The sequence below is a fragment of the Hoplias malabaricus genome, chromosome 1 (genome assembly GCF_029633855.1).
Source record: "Hoplias malabaricus isolate fHopMal1 chromosome 1, fHopMal1.hap1, whole genome shotgun sequence".
NCBI lineage: Eukaryota > Metazoa > Chordata > Actinopteri > Characiformes > Erythrinidae > Hoplias > Hoplias malabaricus.
In genome coordinates, this window is record NC_089800.1 from 40,193,039 (window position 1) to 40,220,658 (window position 27,620).

At 37.1% G+C, this 27,620-nt stretch overlaps 1 protein-coding gene across 4 annotated transcripts; it reads right to left on the reverse strand.

Moving 5' to 3' along the window:
* On the reverse strand, positions 1-27,620 carry alcamb (activated leukocyte cell adhesion molecule b). 4 transcript variants are annotated; one of them, XM_066678091.1, is made up of 16 exons: positions 27,382-27,620; positions 13,271-13,371; positions 12,862-13,078; positions 12,673-12,737; positions 10,808-10,895; positions 10,361-10,537; positions 9,758-9,882; positions 9,474-9,606; positions 9,222-9,334; positions 9,006-9,132; positions 8,705-8,826; positions 7,841-7,973; positions 6,739-6,768; positions 5,786-5,891; positions 5,522-5,635; positions 1-1,796 (listed from the first exon to the last, which is right to left on the reverse strand). In XM_066678091.1, exons 1-15 carry the CDS (start codon positions 27,437-27,439, stop codon positions 5,542-5,544), a joined length of 1,689 nt encoding a protein of 562 aa, XP_066534188.1. In that variant the 5' UTR covers positions 27,440-27,620; the 3' UTR covers positions 1-1,796; positions 5,522-5,541. The 4 variants fall into 4 exon arrangements, with proteins under 4 accessions (XP_066534188.1, XP_066534187.1, XP_066534186.1 ...); XM_066678090.1 differs by having other exon boundaries at positions 5,786-5,894; XM_066678089.1 differs by lacking the exon at positions 6,739-6,768.

Sequence of the window (27,620 nt, forward strand, 5' to 3'; positions counted from 1 at the left end):
GCTTTTATTAAAATGTAATCTTTATTTAAACAAAGGTACAAAAACACCAAACAAAACCAAAAACAATGATCAGTATTTACAATACCTGCATGGCTGCAATCACACTCTTTGGTGTCTCTGGTGGCTTAGATGCAAATAGAAATAAAACCAGAAACAAATTTGGGCATACAATGCACCAAAACACAGACAGAAGAGAAGCAGGGTATCACACTTGTATGGCCTGCAAGATAATACCATGCGTTTCAGTAGCAGGTACATTTTTGGAAAAATGTATTAAATCAAAAGGATGATGAAACATAGCCATCCATGCCTAAATTTAATATAAATAGAAAACAAAATAACAAAACTTTAGTGATATTTACAGCTTTAAAGCATTCATAGATTATTGTCTGTTCCTTGAAACAAGAACAGCAACTAATCAGATGGAGGAATAGGTGACACACTTCTATTGTGAGATGGTTCTAAACTGATTTACATGTTCGCAGTATTCACATTAAGTTCTTAAACAAAGTCTCAAGTAAACAGGAAACATTTGATAGTTTACACAAATTATTTTAGGCTTTCAAGCCTGCAAGGTCAGGCTACCATTGAATTACAAAGTAGGTCTAATTCAGCAGATCAGTTCTTTGATATATATTTTTGATATCAGAGAGGTTAGTGTTATTAACAGCAGAACTAGTGTAATAAACAATTACATTTGTTGTGATGCCTAAAAGTAAACAAACAAACACACCTGATCTATGGCAATAGGAGCCCCTATACTCTTTCCTCATCTGAAACCAGAATATGGAAACTGAACAAATAGTCTGAGTCTTATTAAGGAAGGTCTCTGCAGAGTTAGTCCATCTTCAACATAAAGTCCAGTTCTTTATCAAGATGTGATTAATGTCAGGTATAAAATAAGGATGCAAAGTATTGTAATCACATCAGTATAATCAGATATTTGCTTTTAAAAATTGAAAACTCTGCCAAAACATTTTAAATGTAATCATTTTACAACATTTGTAACCCAACCGAAAATTAGTATTAACTTATTACATAAATGTTTATGTATCAACAAAGACAAATATGCACCTGAAAAATATTGGATATCCGCATTGCTCTTCTGTTTGCACATAACACAGAAGACCAGAAATTTTAATATCAGATTGTATTTCTATCATGTGACCTATAGTTTTTTTTAATTATAGTTTTTTCAATAACATCCCAAGTACAATCCTGGCCCAGACCCTCTGCAAGCATTTATTTTAAATTCTGAGAAGTTTTATATATTCAATGCTCTTTTATGACATAACTGAAACTTTACCAACTGCTCATACTGAAAAAAACAAAACAAAACAGTACTGTCAATAGTAGTCATTAATCAGAATCTATGTTTGATCAGGGTAATGAGTGAAAACACAGCATAGGAATCAGCATTGAAAAGCATTCAAACATCGCTTCCAAAACCCAAAGGGAGTCACAGTCTAAGGCTAGTTTTCTTAAACATGAGGTAAATTTGCCTCAAACAAATAAAATTGGCTTTTTATAAACAATCAAATATATGAACGGCAACATAATCAACATTTAACACACACAATTTTCTAAACAGGTACATTACAAAGTGAATCCTCACTGCAGAGCAACTATACAACACACATCATTTATAAGGTCTTCCTCTTGGCAGGAGGATGAAGAGATACATTATGGACTTCAGTTCAGACAGTGGTCCATCAGCCAAATGAGACAGACTCCTCTTAGCTTTCCGTACATTTGCACAGATTGTAATACAGTTTGCTACAATACTGCTTCAGCTCCTGGAAAAAAAAAAACAAACAAACAAAAAAAACACTTCAAAAAGAATTCCAGAAGAGCAGCTACTGTATTCCATGAAACTGAAGCTAACGATTTCCATGCTAACAGTGCAATATTGGTAGATATTAGAAAAGGCAAGAGGCATGTACAGAGCTAGATGTAATATTTTAACTGGGGCTGCTTTACAATGTGCAGTGACATAAACTTTTAATAAATAACAGAACAATGAGTATTTTGACCTGTCAATTTATCATTAGCTGTTCATTAAACCAACATTTTTAAGGCAACCTATGAACGTTTCACATTTTAACTTGTTTTTTGCCAGGCTGCCTAGACAAAGCTTTTGTCACTTAAACCGTAGTGAGTTAAAAAACGCATGCATAAGGAGAGTATCTGGCCAGTGCAGGGAGGTGGTAGTATCTGCACTGCATTTAACGTTCATAAGCATGTGCAGCAAGGTTCAGTCGCTTTGCAAAACTCACACTGTGGACAGAGTGATATTTAATTCCTTAGAGAATCACACATAGGGAGGTTCATTGTCTCTGCACAGCTCATTTTAGTCATAGTAAGGTTTAATAACTCTGCAGGGTATAGAGGTTTAATTTCCTTAAGGAGAGGGTAAAACTAGGTAAAGGTCCTGTCCACAAGGACACATTTATTTTTAAAAACTGAGGTTTTTGTTTGCGTTTTGGCCTCCCATCCACTGAAAATGGAGGTTTTGAAAATGGCATTGTCAAGTGTTCTTGTGTGGATGAAAGAAAACATTTTCAGAAATGCTGACATTACACAGCGTGCCTGTCTCTGGCTGACATGCAAATGCCTCCTCACTCCCTTTAACCTACGTAATGAAAATAAGTCATTAAATTACACTGTACATGCAGCTACCACTAGATGCCAGGTTCCCACATATGAATTAATATAAATGTATTAGAAATATATATTGCACTATTCAGATCTAGATTCATTCATTTGAATTAATTTGAAAAACATAGTGCAATACATATGGAACATGGGAGTGGTTTGGGATTAACAACAGTTTCTTTCATGCTTTAAGACAGGGGTGTCAAAAGCCCGGGCGAAATGCGGCCAGCTGTAAGATTTTTATTGCCCGGGGCTTCACTTTAAAGAATACATCGTTAGTGGCAGTACATCGTCACTTGGCAGTTTTGTCTTTCACTTGACGGTGGCAGCAGTGCGCTAATGTATAGGATATTGCACCACTGTGTTAATGTGCTAATCTAAGTTTAAATGCCATTCATAACTCTGGTCCAGCAGAGTAATTCATAGAATGACATTTGGTGATAGCTGGACCAAACAAAAACCCCCCCAAAAAAACCTGTAATATCAAGAGAGAGAAGTATTTGCAGTAAAATGTAGAATTTTACACTCATTTTTACATGCATTTAATGCTCTAAAATTAAAGTATAATTCTAAACATGTTATGTGAAACGTTCAGCAAAGTTTAAATAAAAAACAGAAATATGATCAATCTCTCCTCAAAAATGACCAAAATAGGCTCCTCAGAGCTCTCTGAGAATGGTGTGGGCGTGGTCCAATACTAGTGACAGCTCTCTATCACTGGAGAACAAAATGCTATTTACGTTACCATGGCAACACCTAGCCTCGAGAAAGAGCAGTTGCAGGGTTTTTACTCTGAACTGCAGTTGTCACACAAGATAACATTACACAAAACGGCACAGGCAGGTGGAATTGGCATTATACAGCCAATACCGTTCATGTACGATCTTCTACACTGTCTCCAAACAGGTGCTTTCCCCCTTTTCCCCTGCTACTCTGCTGAACTGCAGAGTGTGGCTTTTATCTCTGCTGCTACTTTGCTGTACACGCCGGCCTAGTGTGGCCGCTATCTCAGCTGTACTGCTGACAGAGTGGGTCTGCCTTCCCCGCTGTTAATCTGCTCTGTGCGCCAGCCAAGTGCGGATGATTTCTTTGCAGACATGCCATTAAACACGGCGACCGAGTGTTGCTGCTATCTCTGCTGTACTCAGACTTAATCCGTTCAGGCTCATTCTGTATTGTTATGTGTTCTGTGTTTGCTCTGTTTATGTCTTTCACTCCCTCCCCATAGCTTGGAGAATGGCTGGATAGCTAGCTCATTTACTAACGGCTCCTAAGCTTTAGCTTATCAGTCTCTTTGACTCAGAGAGGAGGCGTGGCTATGGTAGCCTTGTGATTGGTCAGGGTAATAGTGACATAAGTAATACCAACTTTTAGGACTGTTCATTCTACATCAAGAGGAGAGCAGTACTGGTCATTTTTGAGGAGAGCTTTATCATATTTCTGTTGTGTTTTCTATTTAAACTTTGCTGCACATTTCACATAACACCCAAGTTTAGAATTATAAAAAACAATTTTCTAATTGGGTTCCCAGGGGCTTTAAGAGATACAATGGCCCCCTACTGGACTGACATGATAATGCAGCCGTTTTCAGACTGGCATCATTTCAAAAACAGAGAGAGGAAAATCTCTGGTTTTAAAAATAAACGTATAACTTTATGCAGTGCTAAACCTAGAGTAGCAAATATCCCTATCACAGGAAAGTCTCTACATTGCCTTTTCAAATGTTCCTTTATTTTTGCCCTGTGAATTTAAATTCATATTCTATATTATTTTTCTATTATCTTTTCTTTATTATGCAAGGTCACATGTAATATTGCATGAAGCATAACTAAGCAATAATACACGAGGGAGTGCTATAACGTGAGATATTGGCACTGGTGTCCTGCGGTCATAGGCACAAGACCTCGAGTCTATTATTGTGATTATACCACAGTTCATTATCGCCGTTAGTTATTAGGTTTTAAGATAAAGAAGACCATGAAAATGATTTGTTTATCAACCTTCCGCAATGAAAAATAATTCCAAGTCTTTATTATTCAAATTGCAGGTGGGGCGCAAGGAATTGGAAGAATTTTTATGCCTGTTTTTATTAATGCCTTTCTGTTTTGCCATTAAAGCTTACTCAGTAAAAAGCACCCACTCACAATAGATTCATTAATAGCCCTTAAACACACTAAAAGAATATTAGATAGTAGACCAGAAAATGTAGCTTGCTGGGACCCAAAATATGCTTTTTTTCCGAAAACATTTTTAAAAAATGTGCCACAGAGATTAACGTGTTTTGGCAGTGAGTCAGACAAAGCGGGTCTTCTTTTGGCCTTAGTTTAAATCGCCTGTTCAAATATAAAGCTGCTCTAATCTTTAGCTTCACTGGCTGATGATTAACTTCAGAGAGTTAGTTAATGTTAATATTAGCTGTGTTCAGGTTGTGACATGCAGCAAGTTAACATTAGTTTTGCTGTGTCCCAAACATTTTATATATATATATATATATATATATATATATATATATATATATATATACATATATATATATCACCTTTAGCAGTGCTTTCTGTAGTGTAGTATGTAAAGTTCCATAGTTTGTTGTTTGGGACACAGCCTCACTCTCTAACATTAATGTTAATAAAATTCTGTTCCACATCATTATAAATGCAGTATTTTTCTGCCTTATCTACATAGGAATCAGCTAATAGCTATCTAATATTTTGGGTATAGGGTAGGCTTTGACTCAGCAAACACATTCAACCCACATTAATGTTTCCCATTATTGAAATATAGGTGAAGCTAATTTGACAAATGCTGATGGTTTTGTCTTACAGTATATTTATTTAAGACAACCCTGAGAAAAATCATATTTTCTCACCCTGAAAGCATTCTTTGGTTTTAAGCCTCAGACTTTTGACATGGATTTTCCTCCAGCTTTTTGCTTTCTTCCAATGTGTCGTCCTCTTTTTCTGCCGTTTTCCAGGAGCCTTGCCTAAGAAAACGATACAGGATGAATAACCTCAAAATTTGTTCATTATACCTAAATACCACTCATTTTCTTCTTTATATTTGTGTTGCAAATGACATCCAAAATGATAATAAATAACATTTTGATTTATTTAAATGTTAACTGTTATAGTACCTGGTTCTCTTCATGTATACCCAGTAAATAAGGCCAATAGCCAGAGCCGCTAGGATCACACCTATGACAACCCCCACTGCCACTCGAGCCTGGCCATTTGAGTCTTCTGCTGATGAAACATGATGGAGGAATATAGTTAATTGGAACCTAAACAATGGGTCTAGGAGACTCGATATGATTGCAGAATGAAAGTTGAGGGCTGTTATACATTAACAAGCAAATGTTTGCATACAATCAGGCAGACAGTTGTTATTATGGACAAAAAAACCAGAGTGAATATAAAACATTAAATGGTTAAAACAGGTTCTGTCAGGATGCTGGATAGGTCAGCTTCCGCACTTAAAATAGTATGTGTTCCATAAAACCTAGTAAACTGTTTTGACCTACAAAAATAATATAAAATAATAAAGTAAAGACACTGGCTCTATTAAGAACCCTAATTGTTGTTTAAAAAGTATTAGCGTATTGAATAGTTAGCATAATGGAATGGTTCTTCATACTGGTGTAGAATGCGTTGTGTATAGTATAATATAGCACCTTTTTGAAATTGGTTCTCTACATTAAAATACAACAGAAGAGCAATTTCTGGTTCTGTATAAAACTATTTTCAAAAAGATGACATATAAAAAAAATACACAAAACATTTTTTAAATAGTCTGAAAAACAATTACACCATACCAATTGTTTTAAATAGAACCACTGCTTTTACTTAAAAAAAAAAAAAAACATTTCAAGAAACTCTTTTTTTAGGAGCGTAGTGTAGAACTTTCCTTGTTGAGTTACTGCAGCATAACCTACCTATTTACATTTCAGAAATATTTGATGAGCATTTATCTATAATCTTTTGGATACAATTTATCTAGACGATCTAAACAGATTTATATCAGAACTCAAAAGAGTGTATATTAATTGTGTTTCACAAAAAAAGCAATTATGAAACCTTATGAACTCACCTTGTTTGTCCATTGTCACCTCCTCAAATACTGCAATCAGATACAACATCATTCAATTTGTGTATATTTCTTAAAATTTCTTTTAGAGTTCAATGTAAATTGTTCAATGAAAATGATTGCAGAATATTTCTATAAAGCCCACTTTCAATCAATTCCCCTGATAAAAAAGTGCTAAAGCGTGCAGGTTTGCTAAACTAGAATATACTCTAAAAGCTAAAGCCCCAATCAGGAATTGCCATGGCCACCCCAAATGCAGAGAGCACAATAAACTACATCTTAGTGAGTGTAGCCTGTAGTTTGTTGTATGAAAGCCTTTGTTACTGGAATAGTAAAGACTGGCAGCAGTCACAGCTTTTTCTGAATGAGGCACTACATCTTTTTAAAGCATGCACAGTGACAGAATGTGTTCAGAGACAGAGGACAGAGTCCAGCATCCCGACAAAAACCAAGACAGAAAAGAAACAGGAAAAAAAGGGAAGCTCAGATTGCCCTGGGTAGATCTTGTCACAGATATAATTGGGAAGTGTACTACAGAACACACTTTTTGCTGGCAGATGACTGGCAGGAGCTAACTCTTATTTTATTGTTGTCATACATAAAACACCATTTTATTGTTAATCTCTGGATTTGGAGAAAACAAAAAAACATTCTAAAAACACCATCATCTTCTTTGCCAGTCATTCTAAGAACAGTCAAAGCAAATCAGGACTGTTTTCTAGGACAATTAAAAATAAAATGTTTAATTTGTTTAATAGTTCAGGTCTTGGGAATAATATTTTTAACAGCTTTAATATCTTTATTAGAATATAGAAAATTGTTTTAAGGTTTTTCAATGAGGTGTGAACAAATAAATATGTAATTATTAATTGGTGCTATATTTTGTAATGTAAGAAGAATATTTATACAATGGACATTTTGTAACAGGTAGCTAAAGTTTCAAGATTTTGATATGACAAAAATGATATATGGTTAGTCTATTAAAAACACTATTCATCCACCCAAGACAATTTGAGGGTTCTTTTAAGAACAAACCCAGCAAAAAGCATGTGAATGCTCTGAGATGTGAGAAGTCCATGAAGCTGAAGAGGAGGACCATACTTACGAGTTGACACATCAAGGCCCTTTGACGCTTGGCCTAGATCATTAGAAACGGTGCAGTTGACTGTGAGATTGACTGTTGGAATGATGGTGATTGTGTGTGTGACCCTCCCGTCCACATAAGGAGACTCAGTAGCCTGCAATTAGAATGTAGAACATGCATTTACTTGTCATTCAGCACTAAGAGTTAACCTCTTGACTAGGGTAGTTTAATGATGTAGGACATTGATGTAATAGTCAGTATACGTGGTGTTAATACCTCAAAAGAACAATAGTAATATAGTCATTAAAATATAGGCTTTCACCAAACCTCTCTTTAGCTCTTATATTGTAAAGCATTGTTGTGGTTTCACTGAGCACCACTCGAGGGCAGCATTGTGCCAATGTAACAACAAATTCACAAATATCATATTCAACATATTTTCCCTTGTGTGCACACGTTAAAATAAATTATATATATATAACATTTATTTGTTGTTGATTGATGTGATGTTTGTATTGTATTTTGTGTTTTAAATGTACAGCACTTTGGTCAACACAAGCTGTTTTAAAAGTGCTTTAAATAAACTTTACTTACTTATATATAGATATTTTATAATGTGACTCCTTGGGTGTTTATTCTGGTAACACTTTAATAATTTTAACCTTTTTGTAAGACTACACTGTCTGATATGGCAGATATATCTGCAGTCTGTCTCTAATTAAATGTGGTTCTTTTGTTTATAATTATTTCTTAGAATCCAGTTACTTCATTGCACTCTCTAATAAAAAGGAGGCTCATGGTATCTTTTATAATGACAAAGCCATGATGAGAGTGGCATCAGACTGCAGGATATGATTCAGACAGTGTTACTGAGTTCATTCTCACATTAGTGCCATTAATGCTCCATTGTACGGTGGGTTTGGGTGAGCCTTCAGCTTCACATTTTAAAACCTTGAAATTGCCATCATTACTGCGATGCTTGGTCAGCTTGTTAATCACTGGGGCCCCTGCAACAAGACCCAACATCTTCAGTTAAAAAAAGATGGTAAAAAAATCATTACTTCATATTCTTTACACCACATTGTGAGAGCTACATAAATACATACATAACTTAAACCCAGTGTGACAAAAGTACTGTTGACATACTGGAAATGTGAATATCAGAATCTTAGAAAGGCTCACTTACCTAGAACCACCAATTCAAATGACGCTTTTCTGATGAGTCCAGCCATGGAGACCACACTCTCATACACTCCAGAATCTGAATACTTTAGCTTGTCAAACTTGGCAGGAGCACTTAGTTTGACATTGTTCTAAAACAGAAGTTCATTCATTAGGAAAACATATACTTCTAAGTATATGTTTGCACTGAGAAGACTTAATGAATGTTTGGTTCATTTACCTTTGACCAGGAAATCTCAGACTCCCCAGATGCATTCACCACTAGTGTTGCCTCAAAACTCTCATCTAAATTCTTAATAATCCTTCCTTTTGAGACATTGGCGATGTCCAGGTCTACAGAAAAAGAGACAAATTCAGATGTTATTAAATTCTACCAGCAATGTCCACATGTGTTATGTCTGTTCTTAAAAAGTGCTTCTTTGTTACCTTCAGTTGGCTCAATTAAAATAATGGATACAAAATGCTGACTTACACATAACTGTGATATTCACAGAGTCTGCAATTGCATCGTTGTCCACCAGGGAGCACTTGTATTCTCCAGTATTGGCCCGTGAAACATTGGTCAGTGTGTAATTGTCCGAGTTTTCCACTTTCATCTTCTTCCCCTGCAAAGAAGGAGGAATGTTCAGCAGGTTTCATCAGAGTCAGCAGAGGGCTCACCCTGCCTCTGGCAGATGAAAAAGGATGGTATTACACTAAAGGAGTCATTCCGAAATCTCAGAATGAACAGCCAGAGGTTATATCAAGCATGCTTACCTTGATGTGGAAACTATAGCTGGAGGGTGGTGGATTCCCATCAGCCTTACATTTCAGGGTCACATTGTCTCCTTCCTTGATCAGGTTGGCAGATACGACCTGGAGTTTGACCTTCTCTGTGGGGTCTGTGGAGAGGAGAAGTGTGAAACTAGGGGTATAGCTCAAAACGGAAAGCCACAGAAGGCGCAAGGCTGAACAGATAAGGGTACTTCAGAGATCCTAATACTGGGCAAGTGAGAGGCTCTTAATCTCAAGAGTGGAGGTTTTCAGTACGCTACAGTGGTGAGGGGAGCTTTTGAGTGGCAATGGGGCCAATTCCCTCATAATCATGCCCTGAGGCACCCAACAAAGACCTATTCAACCTTCAATAGCCATGCTTTACATCTTTTTGAATGTGATTCAGCCAGCTAGGAAATTCTGAAAAGAATCTTCAGCTCAGACACATCAAGTGGAAAATGACTCAATCTGAATTACCCAAAACATTGTGCTTCATTTGTTCATATTTTTTTTGTCCAAATATTGCTGCATATATCTATATTTAGGTAGTTGTATACCAACTACCATTGTTATATAAAAACAGACCGGTCATGAAAAATGACGTACAGGTAATAATGAAAGTCACAGGAGCAGTCTCTAGGTCCAAATCCAGTGTGATATGTTGGACAGCACAAGAAAACTTGGCATTCAGGTCTCCCTTAACAGCTGCATACTCAAGCTTGGAGAATGTAGAAGAGAGGCCTGTAACTTTGTCTGTCCGTACATCAGAGGTTATCTTGGTCACTGAAATGACAAAACAAAATATATTAATATAAAATCACTGTATAAAAATGACTTTTGTTCAAGTTATTACCCATTTTAAGAAACGATTGGTCTTTAAATTGAATCAAGAACAGTCCAAATGTCTTTGGCATATTATTATATCTTATAAACAAATCCAAAATTTGATAACATTATCTTCCTCCAAACAAAGTTGTTTAGATTAATGACTGAAGTTTTACATTTTATAAATCCAGTTTGTTTGTTTATACAGTTTTAATGTTCAAAGCCTACCTTTATCATCATTCACAAGTGGAATTTTGTTCTTGAGCCATGTGATCTTAGCTGGTGGATTGGCGTCTTTGGTAGAACACTCTCCTAGCTGTAAAAATACAAACGTGTGCCATAAATACATAAATAAATATAACATTTTTAAATACAGTTAAAAAAAAAAGATATGAAATCTTTCCCAAAATATAGCCTGATTGAGCATTTTAAGGGTCGTGTGCATGGCAAAACTCAGTGCCAGTACAAATAGTCAGAGGAGAAATCATATACTATGAGGCTGGTTACATATACAGTTCAATTAACAAAAGATTTTCTTTTGCCTTTTTAAATCCAGGTGTAGCTTTGTAGAGCAGTTTTGTAAAGATTTTCTTTAATAATGACAGCAGACAGTGGTTAGACAAATGCATCTGCTAAAAGTATGTTTACCATCAAAATAATGCTTAATTATTATTAATGCCCCAATCAGAACCTTATACACAGGAAATGATTCAAAATAAGCTGCAATGAGGTTGCAGTATGTGCATGCAAGCCTTTGTAAATACTAATTCTGTAGAATGTTTTAGAGGAAAAGGACATTTACATAAACAAACATTTTTGAACAGAGCTGTGAACAGCCTAAGATCCTAGTCTATAGAATGTTAATTCCAAATGCATTATGGGCACATACTGTGCTCCCATCAAGATATTGTTCTGTACCTTTTAAATAAATCTGTTTCTATGTCTTTAAAGTCCACAACAGTTATTAACACCAAGAGCAGGTTAATACAAACCATGGACCTAAATTAATCATTTATTATAAAGGAAATTTGTCCACTGACCTTCTAAACCATCCAGCAGTGAGTATAACTGTACGTATATATTACACAATGGAATGGATTCATTATTACTGAGTGTCTTTGTATGTAGTCGCATTGAATGATAGTCTTGTAGGCATTGCCTTTCATACTTGAATAAAGAAAAAAGCATCTGGTCAGAGGGTAGATTTAAACCAAACACTCAAAGGGGAGTTGCATGTCCCCAACTACAGAGGATTTTCAAGTGAAGGGATACTTTCAACACTGCTGTCCTCCTAGACTCTGCCATCTTTCTGCAACCTTTTATTTTAACCTGAAATGCTTCTGTTTGAAAACAGACAACAAAAATCCATTGTCATTCTACCCCAGCCTTCTCTATGAATGACAACCTTTGAGTTTTATTAAAACATAGCTGTGAAAACACACAGGAAGCTATGCAGATGAACAGAGAAAAACTCATTTTGACTTTCACTCTGTAATTTCTAGAAGTATTAACTATAAATATGACATTCAGTTAAATTAAATTCAGTGTATATAACATGTTTCATAACAGGTATTGTCACAATACAGCTTTATAAAAATAAGAGTCTGGGTCAAACTGAGGCTGAAAACTCTCTCACAACAGGAGGAAAAATCCTTGGGGGAGCCAAGACTCAAAATGCAAAGCCATCGTCTTCTGGATGACACTAGATAGCAGTCTGATGACACAATAATACAAGTATGAATAACAAATATGGATTATGAGTGTGCAATAGTGGGGATATCTATAGATAACTATCCTGAACACAGTATAGTTAGAGAAATAAATCTGTGATTGGACAATAGTGTATAGATTTGCCAGTGATAAACACTGTATTGTTAGAAACCTATAAGAGCGAATATGAAAAGTAAGTCCATGAAAACCAACAGCTACTTTTAGAAGTTTATCGCGACATGTCAAGCAGGGACATTCCATCAGGAACATCTTGCACTAGCAATAGCTCCTAAGTGAATGGTTGCTCAGCTTAGCAATGAAACATTTTTATATAAACCATGCAAATGCTGCTGTTTGTTTCAGTGTGACTGGACAAAATATACCATTGTTAGCGTTCCTATCTTCATCTCTGTAGCTTGATTGGCAATTGTAGGAGGAGAGGGGGCCTCTGTAGAAAAACAACAAATATTGGGTGCTGTAGTAAATTAAAATAAATGTAAAATAAATAAATTAAAATAAATAAATTTCTTCAGTATGTGCCACAGTGTTTAGTGCTGATAAACAATACTTACTCCTAATTGTCACTTGAACTTCGTACTCAAATATGTCTGTGGCCATGACCACCATACAGGTATATCTCTTCTGATCAGACAGTTTTGCCTGAGTAATAAGCAGACTGAAGTCCGGTTTGAGGCTAATTCTGCCATTGTAATCCATGTCAGGGGTGATTGTTGCATTCAGACCACTTGATTTCACTACCAGGTCACCAGTGCTGCTGTCAGATTTAGTCTGGAGAAAAACATTCAACTTATTTCACACAAGATGCCACATCCATGCATCTGCTTGTTATCTAGAATATTTTTGTATAAACTTTACATTTGCGCATATTCCTTTCAATCTCTTTAAAAATAAATAATAAATAAATGTATAAATAAATAAATAAATAATAAAATAATAATAACTAATTGGCTCCAAACTTACATATTTCCATTTGATCATGTAGAAATCCTCTGCATTCCCTTTGTTGCAAGGCACCTCAATGACTTCACCATACTGGCCAACTATGGTCTGAAGTCCGCTCCCTGGAATAAATAACACTAGACTAGTCAAAGCAGTATTAAACAAATAGTTAGAAACAAAAAACTAATGGTAACCTCAGATATGGCTCAGTTCCAGATGAGGAAAGATGCACTGACTTTACCTTGAAAAGGTAATGAAAAAGGTATGAACACAACTATGTTGGTGCAAACATGTGTAAGTCACACACACACACACACACAAAAAACACATCTAAAAGTTGTTTCACATGTTGAATTTGTTCCCTAAAATTTGAATGCATTTTGAATCATAATAAATGCCCTTGTCTGGTTGTCAGGCAAAGCAGTAAGAGTTTGCATATTCAAATGTAGCTGAATACAATTATGGTTTTGAAATGAGTATTAAACTAAGCCTTTTTGCACATAAACCACACAAACATGTTGTGCCTAGATTTAACAGTTTTAATGGGGTTGTAAAGATAGCTCCATCACACAGATGACCAAATATCTAAGTCTTGACAAGGTTGAATACTAAGTAGAAATAGCAGAGGTATGGAAAAACAACCTGCCTGCCCCACAGAAAGGGTTCTACACACTCACAGGGGAAATAAGACCTACTTCTATCTCTTCCATTCTCAATACCACTTATATCTGGAGATGAACATATAAGCCTTATGTTATTAAGTGCTGAAATTGGCTGTTGTAAGGAGAAATGTCCACAAAGAGAAAACAGCAAATAACTTCCAAAGACCATGGCATATGAGGACAGGAGCAGCTGTAGACCATACAATATTCAAGGACAGCCATGCCACCTCAGTGGAGGAAATGAAAGGACAAGTTTGACCGAGGTTCAGAAAGTAAAGGTCAGTAGTTGGGAGCGGACACACCCCTTAAATTGGTTGTGAGTCATGAGTTGATTTATACAGTCAAAATTTTTGATTCCATATCTCTTAAGTTAACTCATATGAAAAATGTATGCTCCCATGTGGTTTTATCCATTTTCCTGTTCAAACTTCTTATGACGTTCAGTCATGCACTGGGCACTGAGCACAGCCAGTTGAACAGGTAAGTCCAAGTCTTACATCATATATCCCCATCTTATGGAAGCTGTTGACAGATGTTAAATTACACAATATGATATTTGTAAAAGTTTCACATACAAATGGTACTACATGATACTGTGATAAATGATACTATTTCACACAATGCTACACTTTTAGGTAGATACTATATACTGCGTTTTTAATTCTTGACTGGAGATATTAAAATTCAGAGCCCTTTGCAAAAACATGCTTCCGCCTTCTTTCTCCACAAGCACAGAATGTGCCACAGTGAGGATTAACTGCCATGTTGACACAAAAATGTAGACTCCAAACATTCTTCTGAAATAAAATAAAAAAATAAATAAATAAAACACAAGCTTCCTGCTAAAGACTCCAGACCTATTCTGACTTGTTTCAAGGCAGGTCTGAGGTCCTATGTATTCTTTTTTTAAACAAAACAAAAAATGTATTTACTGTTTGTGCTTTAAAATCACAATTTCTAAAATAAATACTACCCATTTCAAAAGATCAATAAATGAGATGGAAATAAATTTAGCTCAAATGAAAGCATCATTTAAAACATATCCAAACCCTGTATCCCTAAATGAGGTCAATAAAATTATGTATCCCATAAAAGTACACATAAAGTGATTATGTCCTCTGAGCTAATTAAATTCGGTAGATGTGATAAACTGACTAACACAAATCTTTTTAAATGAACCAACTTTTATGATTCTGTTTGTTGAAATTGGCCATGGTTTGTTTGGACTGGTGCAGAGTGACAGTGAAATGGGCAGAAGAAAACCTGTCTGAGCAGAATTGCTAGGCAACGGCTGTCTATTATCTACATGCGTTTATAATAGTCTTTCTGTTCCCTGGATGCCACAGGCAGTGATGCCCTAAAAGACCTACTCTTCATCTAATCCCACTCAGCAAACAAAACACTCCATAACACCTACATTAGAGAAGAATGAATGAGCACCAGATGCACATACAGACAGGCTAAGGGAATTGTGTGGAAATGCCTGATGACTATGTACCAAATGAAGTAAACAAAAAATGAGAAGTCCCTCCTCCTTCCATGCTTCATTTGGAAAAGGTGCCTTATTCCAACATGTTATACACCAGTTATTCCTCTACACAGCACATTCACACAAACAGCAAAAGTGTGTTGAATTGCTCCTATGCAATTTTAAATGTAAGAACACTTAACTATATCTGTGGTGTGAACAACACAATAAACCATTTCAGTTTTGCACAATATGTAGCAATATTGTCTCTGTCATCATTATATCTCAAATTAAATAAATCAAGCTAAATTTTACAGCTTCTTTGATTTATTGGAACAATGGATGATCTCATAAAGCAGACATTTCCAATTTTGTCCAATTAATTATTTAAAGAAACAATTAGTTATTTGAATATTAATTAATAAATACATTAAATAATAATTTTTCACTAATGGAAACTGCTAGGCTGTAATAGCCTACTATCCAGAAGAAGGAACTGCTTTTAGAGAGACCGGATAGTCACATACCATTAAAAGGGAGCATGAGACAGTACAGCTAGAGAGAGAGAGAGAGGGAGGGAGAGAGAGAGAGACAGAGAGGGAGGGAGGGAGGGAGGGAGGGAGAGAGAGACAGAGAGGGAGGGAGGGAGGGAGAGAGAGAGAGAGAGACAGGGAGGGAGGGAGAGAGAGAGGGTCTGTCTCAAATAAGTTTCCACATTACTTCTCCAAATGTCCTCCTCTATTCAGCAAGCAAGTACCATTAAAGCCTTGAAAATGCCATAAATTAAGTCAACGAACATCTATGGCAAGCCAGTACTTCAAAAAACAAAAGTCAGTGGGCAGGTTTGGGGGTAAGTGCACTCCAGAATCACATCCATTAAGTTCTAAATTATGGATTTGATGGGAAGGGCCCCAGGGGGCCTTAAAGGATGTCTGAAAATGACAGGCTCATCATAAACCTAAAGCTCAACTCTAGAGGTCCAGCAACAACTGCCATTAATGAGCAGCCATTACAGCATATACAGAGAACCATTAACAAAATTCAGCTAAGAAGCTTCCGCCAGTGTCCATTAACCTGTAATGCAATTTACAACTTCAGGTTATGACCATGTCTACAGACAGTGTTCAGATTACCTCATTCTGCCAGTTGCTCTAATAGGTGTCTTTATCCTCTTCTTGATATCAGGTCACACACACTAATCTCTAATTATACCTGTGTGTAATTTGCACTATAGCTGTTTTTTACTCAGTGCATAATTATCTAACATCTTCATTACTTGTGGTGAAGCATCGCAACCAATAACAATTGTGCCAGTGTTATGTCTTAAAAAACAGCTGTTTAATGAGGGTTCTCTTAATTAAACAACCAAGTGAAAAAAATCTTTTATTATTATTATTTGAAGATAGTATAACAAAAAGGCAACATTTTTCAAGCGGTAATTTAGAAATTCTTCCTGACATTGAGGCAGATGTGGAGCAAGGTTAGAGTCACACATACCATACTGAATACCTTACTGTCTGAAGCTGCTTAGTTTAGTAATGCCTTCCGCTCTGAAACCATTTCCGTTGAATCTGTTAAAAAAAAGGTTGCAGTTTGCCTCAAGACCTGAAGCAGTTTTGTCAGAAATCTGACACTGTAAACTGAGGATGTCCTAAAATGTACTCCTGATATAGATTGTTTTTGTACAGGCATTATATGTGCCTGGATATTAAGCTAAGCCATGTTTACATGACAATAATAATAAATGTCTTATAAATGTAGTGTAGAATTTCTCTAATGTTCTCCCTATGGTTTGTATGTTTTTTTAATAAATGTTAGCATCCTAAAATAGCTTTGGTAATTTAAATCTTTGACAACTCAGTGGCTGTAAACATTTTCCAAATATCAAAGTTCTCTTATTGAGAACACTGGTCTACTATCAATCAGACCGGAAGGTTTTTGTGTGCAAAGATCATGGCTACTCCTTTATCTCTTCCGAGGATGCCTTCAGGCTAAGCAAATTTAAATCCCAGAGTTTCTGTGTTCGTAATATAGTGCAGGAAACAAGAAGGGGGCAGCTGCAGATCAGCAATGATGCCAAAACATGAAGGTCAGCTAACTTGTATTGCAAGTTCAATAAGTCTTTTTTTCTCTGGGATCAGCCTTGTAAACCTTTCATGAAAACAGGGCAATGGGCAGCAGTGTGAAAAAATAAACTGCCATTAGCTGCTCAAACAAAAGCTGTGCAAATATCGATCTCCAGGATATCTCTGGAGAAAGAGAGAAGGAAACTAAACTGATGTCCTATGCAAAATTAAAGCAGCTATGGCATTCCTTTCTTTTCTTTCTGAAATTGACATTACTTTCCCCATACTTCATTGCAATCCTTAACACTTAAATCACTAAGACTTAGATGTACAATTAAACAAGTCTTTGTTTGCATGCTCTGCTACTGAAACCATTAGAGGGGATCCAGTTCACATTTTTGTGCAGTTTAAGGCCTGTCCAGAGCCAGATCTTTTAGTGGGGTCATGCAGGTCTTAAGTTGCACCTTGACCTGGCCAGCCTAAAGGATTTTGCCGGGAGAGCAGGACATAAAACATCTAGAATGTTAAATCATAGTGGCTTATGTGGTTCCTCCATGCTTGGCTGTCTGTTTTCAAGCACTGGCTTAAACAAACATCTCAAAATGGCAATTTTAAGAGATTGTTGGAAATGTATGCATTTCATTACCATTTTCACTTTATTCACTTTCAGTCATGTAGCAGCAGACACAATCCTAGCAGTAAATGAATAACTTTTACAATGCCCATATACAGAACAAGAATCATGTAATACACTTTCCAAACTCTAGCACTTGCTGGCCCTTCACAGAAATTAACACACAACCGAGAAGACAGAAAAATGCACAGAGTGACTTTCAAACAAGTCAAGTACAGGGGCTGTACACCTGGCACAGGTGTGCTTGCTGCAAACCTCAGAGACAACCTGTACTGGCTTGCATAGTCAAAGCAAAGTCACATCAAAGTTGCTTCAAATGAAAGCTTGACCCACCTGCACAATATGTCCTAGATTTAGGGGTTTGCCAACCAAAGTAATGGCCCCTGCAATAGATCAGTGTTGATCCTCTTTTTGAAACCACAACATTAAAATCACCGGAGACAGCATACAACAGGAGCACAAAGCAGTTAAAGTGAGAGACCAGGACTATAGAGAGCCAGGTGCCGTAGTGTTCATAATTTGTGCACAACCCGTAATAGCCCAAAGTTACCAATATTCTTGTTACTCCTAAAAATATCCAAAAAATTACATATAAAATTATAAATATGTTGATTGAGTTTATTACTTTTACAATTGGTCGTTTTTAACATTTTGTATCAGGTTGAAGTGTGCACATCTCACATTATTCCATTTGTTTTGACATGAAGAAATAAAAAATTTATTGTTTTTTTTTAATTAAAAAATTCAAAAGGAGCTTAAAAAGTAACTGTTTAATTGGTTAGTATGTTTAGAAATACATTTTTTTCAAATTCAGCAACTAGTGAGAAAAACAATCAATTACTCCTTGTTTTTATTGTTATGTTATTGCCTATTCTAAGAGTTAACAGTGTACGGGAACATGAGCAGTGGTAACGGGAAAAGCTGCACTTCCAGTTAAAACACAATGATGACAAAAGTCCTTTGGAACTACTACAACTGCAGTATGCTGAGCTTTAGTGGCAAAGCGTGACAGTTGAACATATGTTTTTTTGAACTGAAAATTGTTTTTTTTTCTTCAAACCAGTTAAACTGGAACTACTGTGTTTGAAAGAGTTAGCTGTAAATTGCTGTCTTTCCACTTTCTGCTAAATGTTATCTTTTCTCTTCATTTTCCTTTTTAAAAGCTTTTTCCACAACTAACTCTGAAAGGCTGACAAAAAAAAGCAACTGTGATTTCAAGGTTTGATTGCAGCTATAGCAGCTGAACATCTGGACAAATTCAAATCCAAATGCCCAACTGCAGTGGTTGGGACACTGTTCTGAATAAATGGCACTGTTCTTCCTATGAGATATAAAACCAAATTGCTGACTCTCTGAGGTCATAAAAGATCCCTGGGCATTTCCTCAAAAAGAGTAGGAGTGTGATGTTCTGGCAATACCTGTCACTGTGGCCATTTCTGGCCTCCTAATCATTCCCATCTTCAAAAAATTGGCTCAGACATTCTCTCTCCTCTCTTCTCTGTGTAATAGCTGATGTGTGTTAAGCGTACTGGAGCAGACTCTGCTAGCCACATAATCCAGGTGGATGCTGCACACCAACGATGGTTGAGGTGATTCCATAATGGCCTCAAAATGTAAAACACTAAGTAAGTGGAACCTCCAACAGGACAGAGGTGCACGTATATGTAAGGTAATCATAGGTAAGGAAAAAATTCTGTTTTGTTGGCCATAGCACAAAAGCTCCATCTGCACATCATTGTCAGAAAAAGATAAACTCTAAAGAGTTTTCCTGAGCAAACACACAGCTCTGACCTATGCTCACAAATGTAGTTGTGCAGTTGTGTGAACTGTAGTGTCTATTCATAACTCTTTTATATTACACAAACATGCTGGCAGACCACAGAGTATGAACTCAGAGTATGAGCCACAACACTTTTGTTTAAAAGTACGGTACCATATGCTTGAACCAGCCCTGATTATTTTCAGTCTTGCAGTAAGTTCTTAAACTGAATGAACAGTGCTAAGGTTCACTCAACTGTATTTGAATTAAACAGATAAAAAGGATTTCTTTACATTTGTATGACTCTTTTTCAAAACCCCAGCAGGCTTTCAGTAATTGGTGTTAAGAAATAAAGGCTCTATAGCCGAGGTGAAGTACATATCGCCTTATACAACATTTTCATACTCAACTAGAAAGAGCTAAAAATTGTGTGTGCGTGTATACGTATGCACAGGTGCATCTCAACAAATGTGAACATCATCAAAAAGTTAATTTATTTCAGTAATTGAATTCAAAAAGTAAAACTCATATAGATTCATTACAAACAGGATGATATTTTTAATGTTCATCATGTTGATGATGAAAACCCAAAAGTCATTAAAGATTTTTAATATAGAAATTTTGGCCTACTGAAAAGTATGTACAGTACATGCCCTCGGTACTTGGTCAGGGCTCCTTTGGCATAAATTACTGCATCAATGCGGTTTGGCATGAAGGTGATCAGCCTGTGGCACTGCTGAGGTGCTGTGGCACTGGCCTTCAGTTTGTCTGCATTGTGGGGTCTGATGTCTCTTATCTTCCTCTTGACAATAGCCCTTAGATTCTCTATGGGGTTTAGGTCAGGTGAGTTTGCTGGCTAATGAAGCACAGTGATACTGTGGTTATGAAACCAAGTATAGGTACTTTCATGTGGACAGGTGACAAGTCCTGCTGGAAAGCTGTATCTCCATAAAGCTCGTCAGCAGGGGGAAGCATGAAGTGCTCTAAAATTTCCTGGTAGACGTCTCTGAACACTTTGGATTTGATATAACACAGCTGCCCAACACCAGCAGATGACATGGCTCCCCAAACCATCACTGATCGTGGAAACTTCACACTAGACTCAAGCAGCTTGGATTGTGTGCCTCTCCACTCTTCCTCCAGACTCTGGGACCTTGGATTCCAAATGAAATGCAAATTTTACTTTCATCTGAAAACAAGACTTTGAACACTGAGCAACAGCCCAGTTCTTTTTCTCCTTGGCCCAGGTAAGACACTTCTGGCATTGTCTCTGGGTCACGAGTAGCTTGACACAAGGAATGTGACAGTTGTAGCCCATGTCCTGGATGCGTCTGTGTGTGGTGGCTCTTAAAGCACTGGCTCCAGCAGCAGTTCACTCCTTGTGAATCTCCCCCAAATTTCTGAATGGTCTTTTCTTGACAATCCTTTCAAGGCTGTGGTTACCCTTGTTGCTTGTGCACCTTTTTCTACCACACTGTTTCTTTCTACTTAACTTTCCATTAATATGCTGGATACAACATATGAGATAATGACTTTTGGGTTTAAAGCCATAATCATCAACATGGAAAAGATATAAACTCTTTAAATAGGTCTCTCTGTTTGTAATATATGAGTTTCACTTTTTAAATTGAATTATTGAAATAAAGTAACTTTTTGATGATGTTCTAATTTATTGAGGTGCACCTGTATTTTGGGGATATGGTGATGTGAAACTGTGGTTATAGCAGAGACACATTATTATTTTTGGTACTTCCAGGTTTAACACTATGACAACCTTTAGGCATAGTACCTATAGTTCTGTAAGTTTTGGTGTACCTCTTTTAACTTTGTATAAGAAGCATGAAATCTCATTAAAATCAAAAGGGAAATTCCTCATCCAGCTGATTTTGGGCACAATTTTGGGCATTTGTATGTAGTGAGGGAATCACTACATACAAATGCCCAAAATTGTGTATATTAAGCAGGAATTGATAGTTTTATTATTTTATTATTTTTTTTTAAATTACATAAACATTTTGGAAAAGCCTCTGTTCACATGCCAAAATTTATTATGAAATATAGGGAGCAGTCTACCCTCCCTAGTGCCAAACAAATGCTCATAACTCAAAAAATCTTCTGGCCAACAATTTCAAATTTACATGAGTTTTCTACCATTTTTTAGACTTAAATGTGTAAAACAGTGTAAATGAAAGTTTCAGGTAAAAGTGTAAGGAAATCACAAAAAAAAAAAAAAAAAAGAAAAATGTTTTGCAGATAAGAGCGTTTCAGACAGTTTGTCTGATAACATCACACGCAGTAGGGCCCCTCATAGGAAATGACTGACAGAAAATGAGGTTAAAGGTTTTGACATTTGATGGGATGTGTCTTGGTATACCCAGGTCCCACCAAATGAATTTTGTTGGCCGTAGCTTGAAACCTTATCAAATTAGAGCTGTTTGAAATTTTGGTTAATATTTTACAAAAAAGTCAATGCATTCCTATGGGAGTGTTTTGTCAATAAATGAATTATTGAACAAATGAATTAAAAACGACAATTTAGACTGATGGGGCAGCACGGCGGTGCAGCAGGTAGTGTCACAGTCACACAGCTCCAGGGACCTTGAGGTTGTGGGTTCAATTCCTACTCCGGGTGACCATCTGTGAGGAGCTTGGTTCTCCACGTGTCCGTGTGGGTTTACTTCCTCCCACAGCCCAAAAACACATGTTGGTAGGTGGATTGGCGACTCAAAAGTGTCCGTAGGTGTGAGTGAATGTGTGTGTTGCCCTGCGCCCAATGATTCCAGGTAGGCTCTGGACCCACCGCGACCCTGAACTGGATAAGCAGTTACAGATAATGAATGAATGAATTCATTTAGACTGATCCCAAAATTATATACCAATAATATATTACTATGCTGTATTAATGCAGAAAAACTGAGAGGAAAAAAAGAAGATCATGTTAATAAGTAAGTATTAGAAACAAAAAGAATATAGTGCTTTTCAAACACTAGGTCTATATAAAATGTAAACATAGCACAAAAAGTAAGGAAATTTGTGTTTGGTAGATTATTTCGTCATTGTAACAATGCTTCTTGGCAATAAATCTTATACCTTTGGAGAGCCTGTTAATTTCTCTTTTAATTTGTGTCACATTTGTAAGAAGCATGTATTTGCATGTTCCTCAATATCCCTCTGCATGGAGATTGCCTCCAATGATGACAAGCCTCGTTTTTCCAGTGAAAATTAGCTGTTTGGCATTGGCAGAGATGGGTGCAACCCACATACTCAGCTCTACTGCTCATCCCACAAATGCATGTTCCTTACACCATTTAAAAGGAAACTCAACAGGCTTTCCCGCAGTATAAGATTTATTGCCAAGAAGCCTTGTTACAGCAAAAAATAGTCTACCAAACACAAATTTCTTTACTTTCTGTGCTTTTTTTATATTGAGTTTTTAATGTCAAGGATTTAACAATAAGTATAGACAAATTTGTTCATATTAATATTTATTCAAATTTTTCAAGCCTAATAACGCCTGATGATTACTTTGTTGACACAAATTGAATGTCAGCATCTACCACTGCAGTCAGTTTCAATCATTTCCTGAATCCTGACACACCCTCTCAATGAGCCACATGTAGTGAAGCATCTTTGTCTTCCCTCAGTTGGCAGATGTTATGCTATTGTAAGCTAACAGCAAAATTAAACCATTTGCAGCCAGCATGGAAGTAGAAAGGCATGTATAAATCTGAACCATAGGTGGTATCATTGAGCAGGTGCTTAGAGGATGAAGCCAAATTACTGTAAAGTGAAATGGGCAAATTTACATAATTATTCCAGGCACTCCAATTCTCACAGACTGAAAAGAATTGTACGTCTCTGAATATCTCTTTTGGGTTAAATGTGGTTTTCAGCTGTATGAGCTGGAGCCATTCATATGAGACCCAAGGTCTTTTCTTTGGGAGAGAGATGAGCAGGAATGAAATAAAAATGCAGAGCAGATAACGCCTTCTCAGTGGGGGTGTATACAGTTGTGCTTAATTACAACAGAAGAACACCCCCCGGAGAAGTCACGATCATACATACATCGGTTAGGAAAAAAACACAAACAATGTAGCCTGCAGGGGTCTGCAGTAGTTCTTAGGGTTACTGCATAACAAAAAAGAGGAGCAATGACCTGCCTCATTGTCCAGTCTTGGGGTGGGTATCTAGGAGCACTGGAAGTTCAAGAAAGCCGAAGGTACCTTCATGCATTTCAATGGCAGGCATTCCTGCATGACAAGAGTGCCACTGCTCAGAACATAACCCCGTCCTTCTCGCCCTGTTGTAAAGCTACGTGTCCCCTCCCATTCTAACGCAAGACAATTGTTCTCTTGTTTTGGCTGATAACAGATAAAGCACTTCTTATGAATAGTGGTGCTGCTGGAAAGAACACAAGATATTGCAGGTGGCTTCAGAGTCCTCCCCCCACTACGGGGCGAGGACTCTGAAGACTTTAGCAGAGGGAAATGGAAAATCATATCAGTGTTGCAGTCACTAAGAAAAATATAATTTTATTACCCCTCCTCTTTTTTCTAAAATCTTATCCTTGTGTTCCTCATGGGGCGCATATTCAAAATTAATGAAGTGCTACAGTTTTGGGTCTAAAACATGCACCACAGCTAGTGTTCAGAAAATACTGCTTACCGCCATAGGGCAAAACAAAACCACTCATTTTAAAACCATACTGATACTCTCAGGGGCGTTTTTCAATACTTCACAAATGTAAAACTGTTACACAATATAAGGAGAGGCCATGCACAAAAGAAAATGCTTAAAAAAACAATATGCTTAAATAAAAATATGATCAAAAAATAGGTTTTATTTTTGGTTTTGTTTTCTATAGGTCTCATTCCAAAAACCTGGAATGGGGGAAAAAAAGAACTGATGAACATTGGCATGCCAGCAATTAAATCTTAGTGACACAGTAAAGAAAATCAGTAGCTGTGAGCTAGAAAGCTGCATCCATGCACATTCCTTTCAGAGTCAGAAATGACAGAGTACAGAATGCAGCTCTACAAAGAGATTATGAAACAGAATACTGAACTACTTTGCAGGGAACATGTCAGAGGTTTTTTTTAAGACACAATAAAGCTGACAGTGTAATCTGGGGATAGTCTTGCAACTTTAAAGTGATCTGTTGACAAATGGAATCCGGCCTGTGTCACTGATGGTGGACTTAGCTGAGCATTTGTAAAGAGGCCTAATGTCTACAAGGTGACATTAAACACACCAAATGTGAGAATGAGACGCCTGTCTCAGAAGGGCTCAAATTAAGCATGTCAGGAAAATCTCACCAGCAAAACAAGTACTACCAGGTGTGACACTGCCAGTGGTGACTGTCCTGAGGAATCGGGGGAAGGGAGACGTGGCCATGGTGACGGAGCACTAAGAACAAAAAACAGATGTCTTACACAGGACTATTTGCTTGAGGCCCCACTCTAGGGCATCTGAATTCTATCTGGTTTGGCAGGAGCCACAAGTTGTAGAAGATTATGGTACTGGGGAGCAACAAACATTCAGAAAATCCTTGTCCCCTATTTTACATGCCAAGAGTCAGAGTTTAACTGCTAAAGGCAAGGAGCTAAACTACAACATATCATGTAATTTTGATGGAATTTGCAATCCTTGCTTATCAGATAACTTCTAATCTTCTGAACCTGGAGAATGTAGCTGTGGGAACTGAAGACTACATGGCTTAGACAAGCCAGAGAGACACACCATGTCCTTGCAGGATAGCCAGTCAATCATTCAGCACCAGAAACACTCTTTTGAAACAAACTAGGGCAGTACCATATGGACAAATACATCTACTGCAATTATATTGCTACATATTGCGACATGTACGCCTCAATACAAGTTTAAAAAAAGCCCTGGTGAATCAATAACGTGACATGATTAGAAATTGGCCTGGAATAGTGATAGGCATCATTTAAATGTTTAAGGTACTGATTATATCATTAATATTAGCATTTTGAAACCGAATATTGAAACAATATTTTGGTAATACATTATGTATAATAAAACCAACCAGACTGGATGTGGCTTATGCAAAAAATGGGTAATGTGCTGAAACTGAAAAAAAAATAAACCTACTTCATGGAAACTGTATCTTGACCCTTTTTTTTCCATCTGAGTACATTAATTTATCAAAACATCCAATGACCATAGCTTTCCTGTAACTGTGAATGATCAGGACACTCACAAAACTATGTAAACCAAAGGTGCATAACCATATGCAACATCAGTACTACAAAGAAAAGCAAAAAAGGATATATAATGTGCCAACCAAAGAAAATTTTTTTTCTGGAGGGAATATCTGAGTGAAATAATAAAGTGCTGCAATGCAGGTCTGAACAAATGGGCCTTCCTAATATTCCCTGAGGCCAAATGGCTGTTTTATGTGCAAATGTGAGGTCCTGATATTTTTTTTCCTGATACGAAATAGATAATGTGGGATGAATATGTAGTATTGCTGCTGGCTATTGATGTATAATTGAATCTTCATGCTATTCTTAGTTTGAACCACGTCACCTACTGAAGACTGTATCCCTATTCAAACCTGAAGGAGGGAAACCAACGCCTTTCTTCTCACTAATACTCACCCCACCCCTCTCTCTCTCTCTCTCACACACACACACACACACACACACACACACACTTCTTAAAAAGAGTTAGCTCAAAACCCACTAAAAAAATACAGCCACATCCTCTTTAGCAAAGCGCAGGTGCTGAGTTCTCCTCTGTTTTTGGATGTTTTGTGAATTAACGTACATCACATATTCAAACTTAATACGATGGAGACGGTTAATCTTATCTATTGTGTTCCAGTTTAGTCACTGGAACAGACTGGAAGAAGTGCGTAGTAAACTGACATTTGACCAGTGCTATTTGTTCACCATTTTATTGCTTTCGTACAAAACTGTATTGAGGTTAACTGTGAAAACGCTACAATTGATCACTGCTAAGACCAATAGGAGAAAGTGTTAACGGGATAAAATCAAATAAAATACAAGAGGAAAGACCTGTTTAAAAAAATGATGAAAATGATAAACGTCATTCTTTGTGGTTTGGTTAGAAATGCTCTGCTTTAATGTTTCGCTGTGGTGGTGATGGGAACCAGACGACAGAAGAGTTTAAGACTCCTAAAACTACTCATAACAAAATGGGTAACACAGACATATCCCGAGGGAAGCCTGGAGCATTGTTTTACAGCGGTTTTGAGACAAGATATGGTGGCGATGTAAGCTACAGGGCGTGGAGGAAAAAACATACCGAAAAATACATAGATTTTCAGATTCAGATTGTGTTTTCCAGCTATTATCAGTAGTAACTACATTATGAAATCCCTGAATTAAGACACCTGTAGGTTATCAATCATCTCCACCCCGGTACCTTATGTTACCACCACTGCAAAGAAATTCCAGCATGTAAGTTTTTCTACGACGCCCCATGTCACACTAGAGCACTTCGGAAAATCCTGTTCTGGTCTCAGCTGCAGAATAAACCGGAGGAGTGTGGTTACCTCTCGACAGCAGGGACAGGAACAGCAGAGCTCCCGCAGAAAACAGAGTCAGCCGCATCCTGGTGGAGATGAAAAGTGAGTCTGCACCCTTCCGGAAACAAAACCCTAGGGAACAGTGTGAAGTCCTCGTCTCTCGGTGAGTGGACTAACGGCCGCAGAGCTCCGAGCACACAATTCAAACTTTAGGAGCCGTTGAGCACGTGCGCGCGACCCGAGCAACAGTGATCAATGAGTGAATC

What these genes read in the sequence shown, in the direction of transcription:
- alcamb (XM_066678090.1), bottom strand. Translation starts at nt 27,439, where the DNA reads ATGCGGCTGACTCTGTTTTCTGCGGGAGCTCTGCTGTTCCTGTCCCTG. An exon ending in AGTTCAAGTGACAATTAGGA is followed by an intron (nt 12,738 to 12,861) that starts GTAAGTATTGTT and finishes GTTTTTCTACAG; the next exon opens with AGGCCCCCTCTCCTCCTACA. An exon ending in GGGCCTTGATGTGTCAACTC is followed by an intron (nt 6,769 to 7,840) that starts GTAAGTATGGTC and finishes ATCTGATTGCAG; the next exon opens with TATTTGAGGAGGTGACAATG.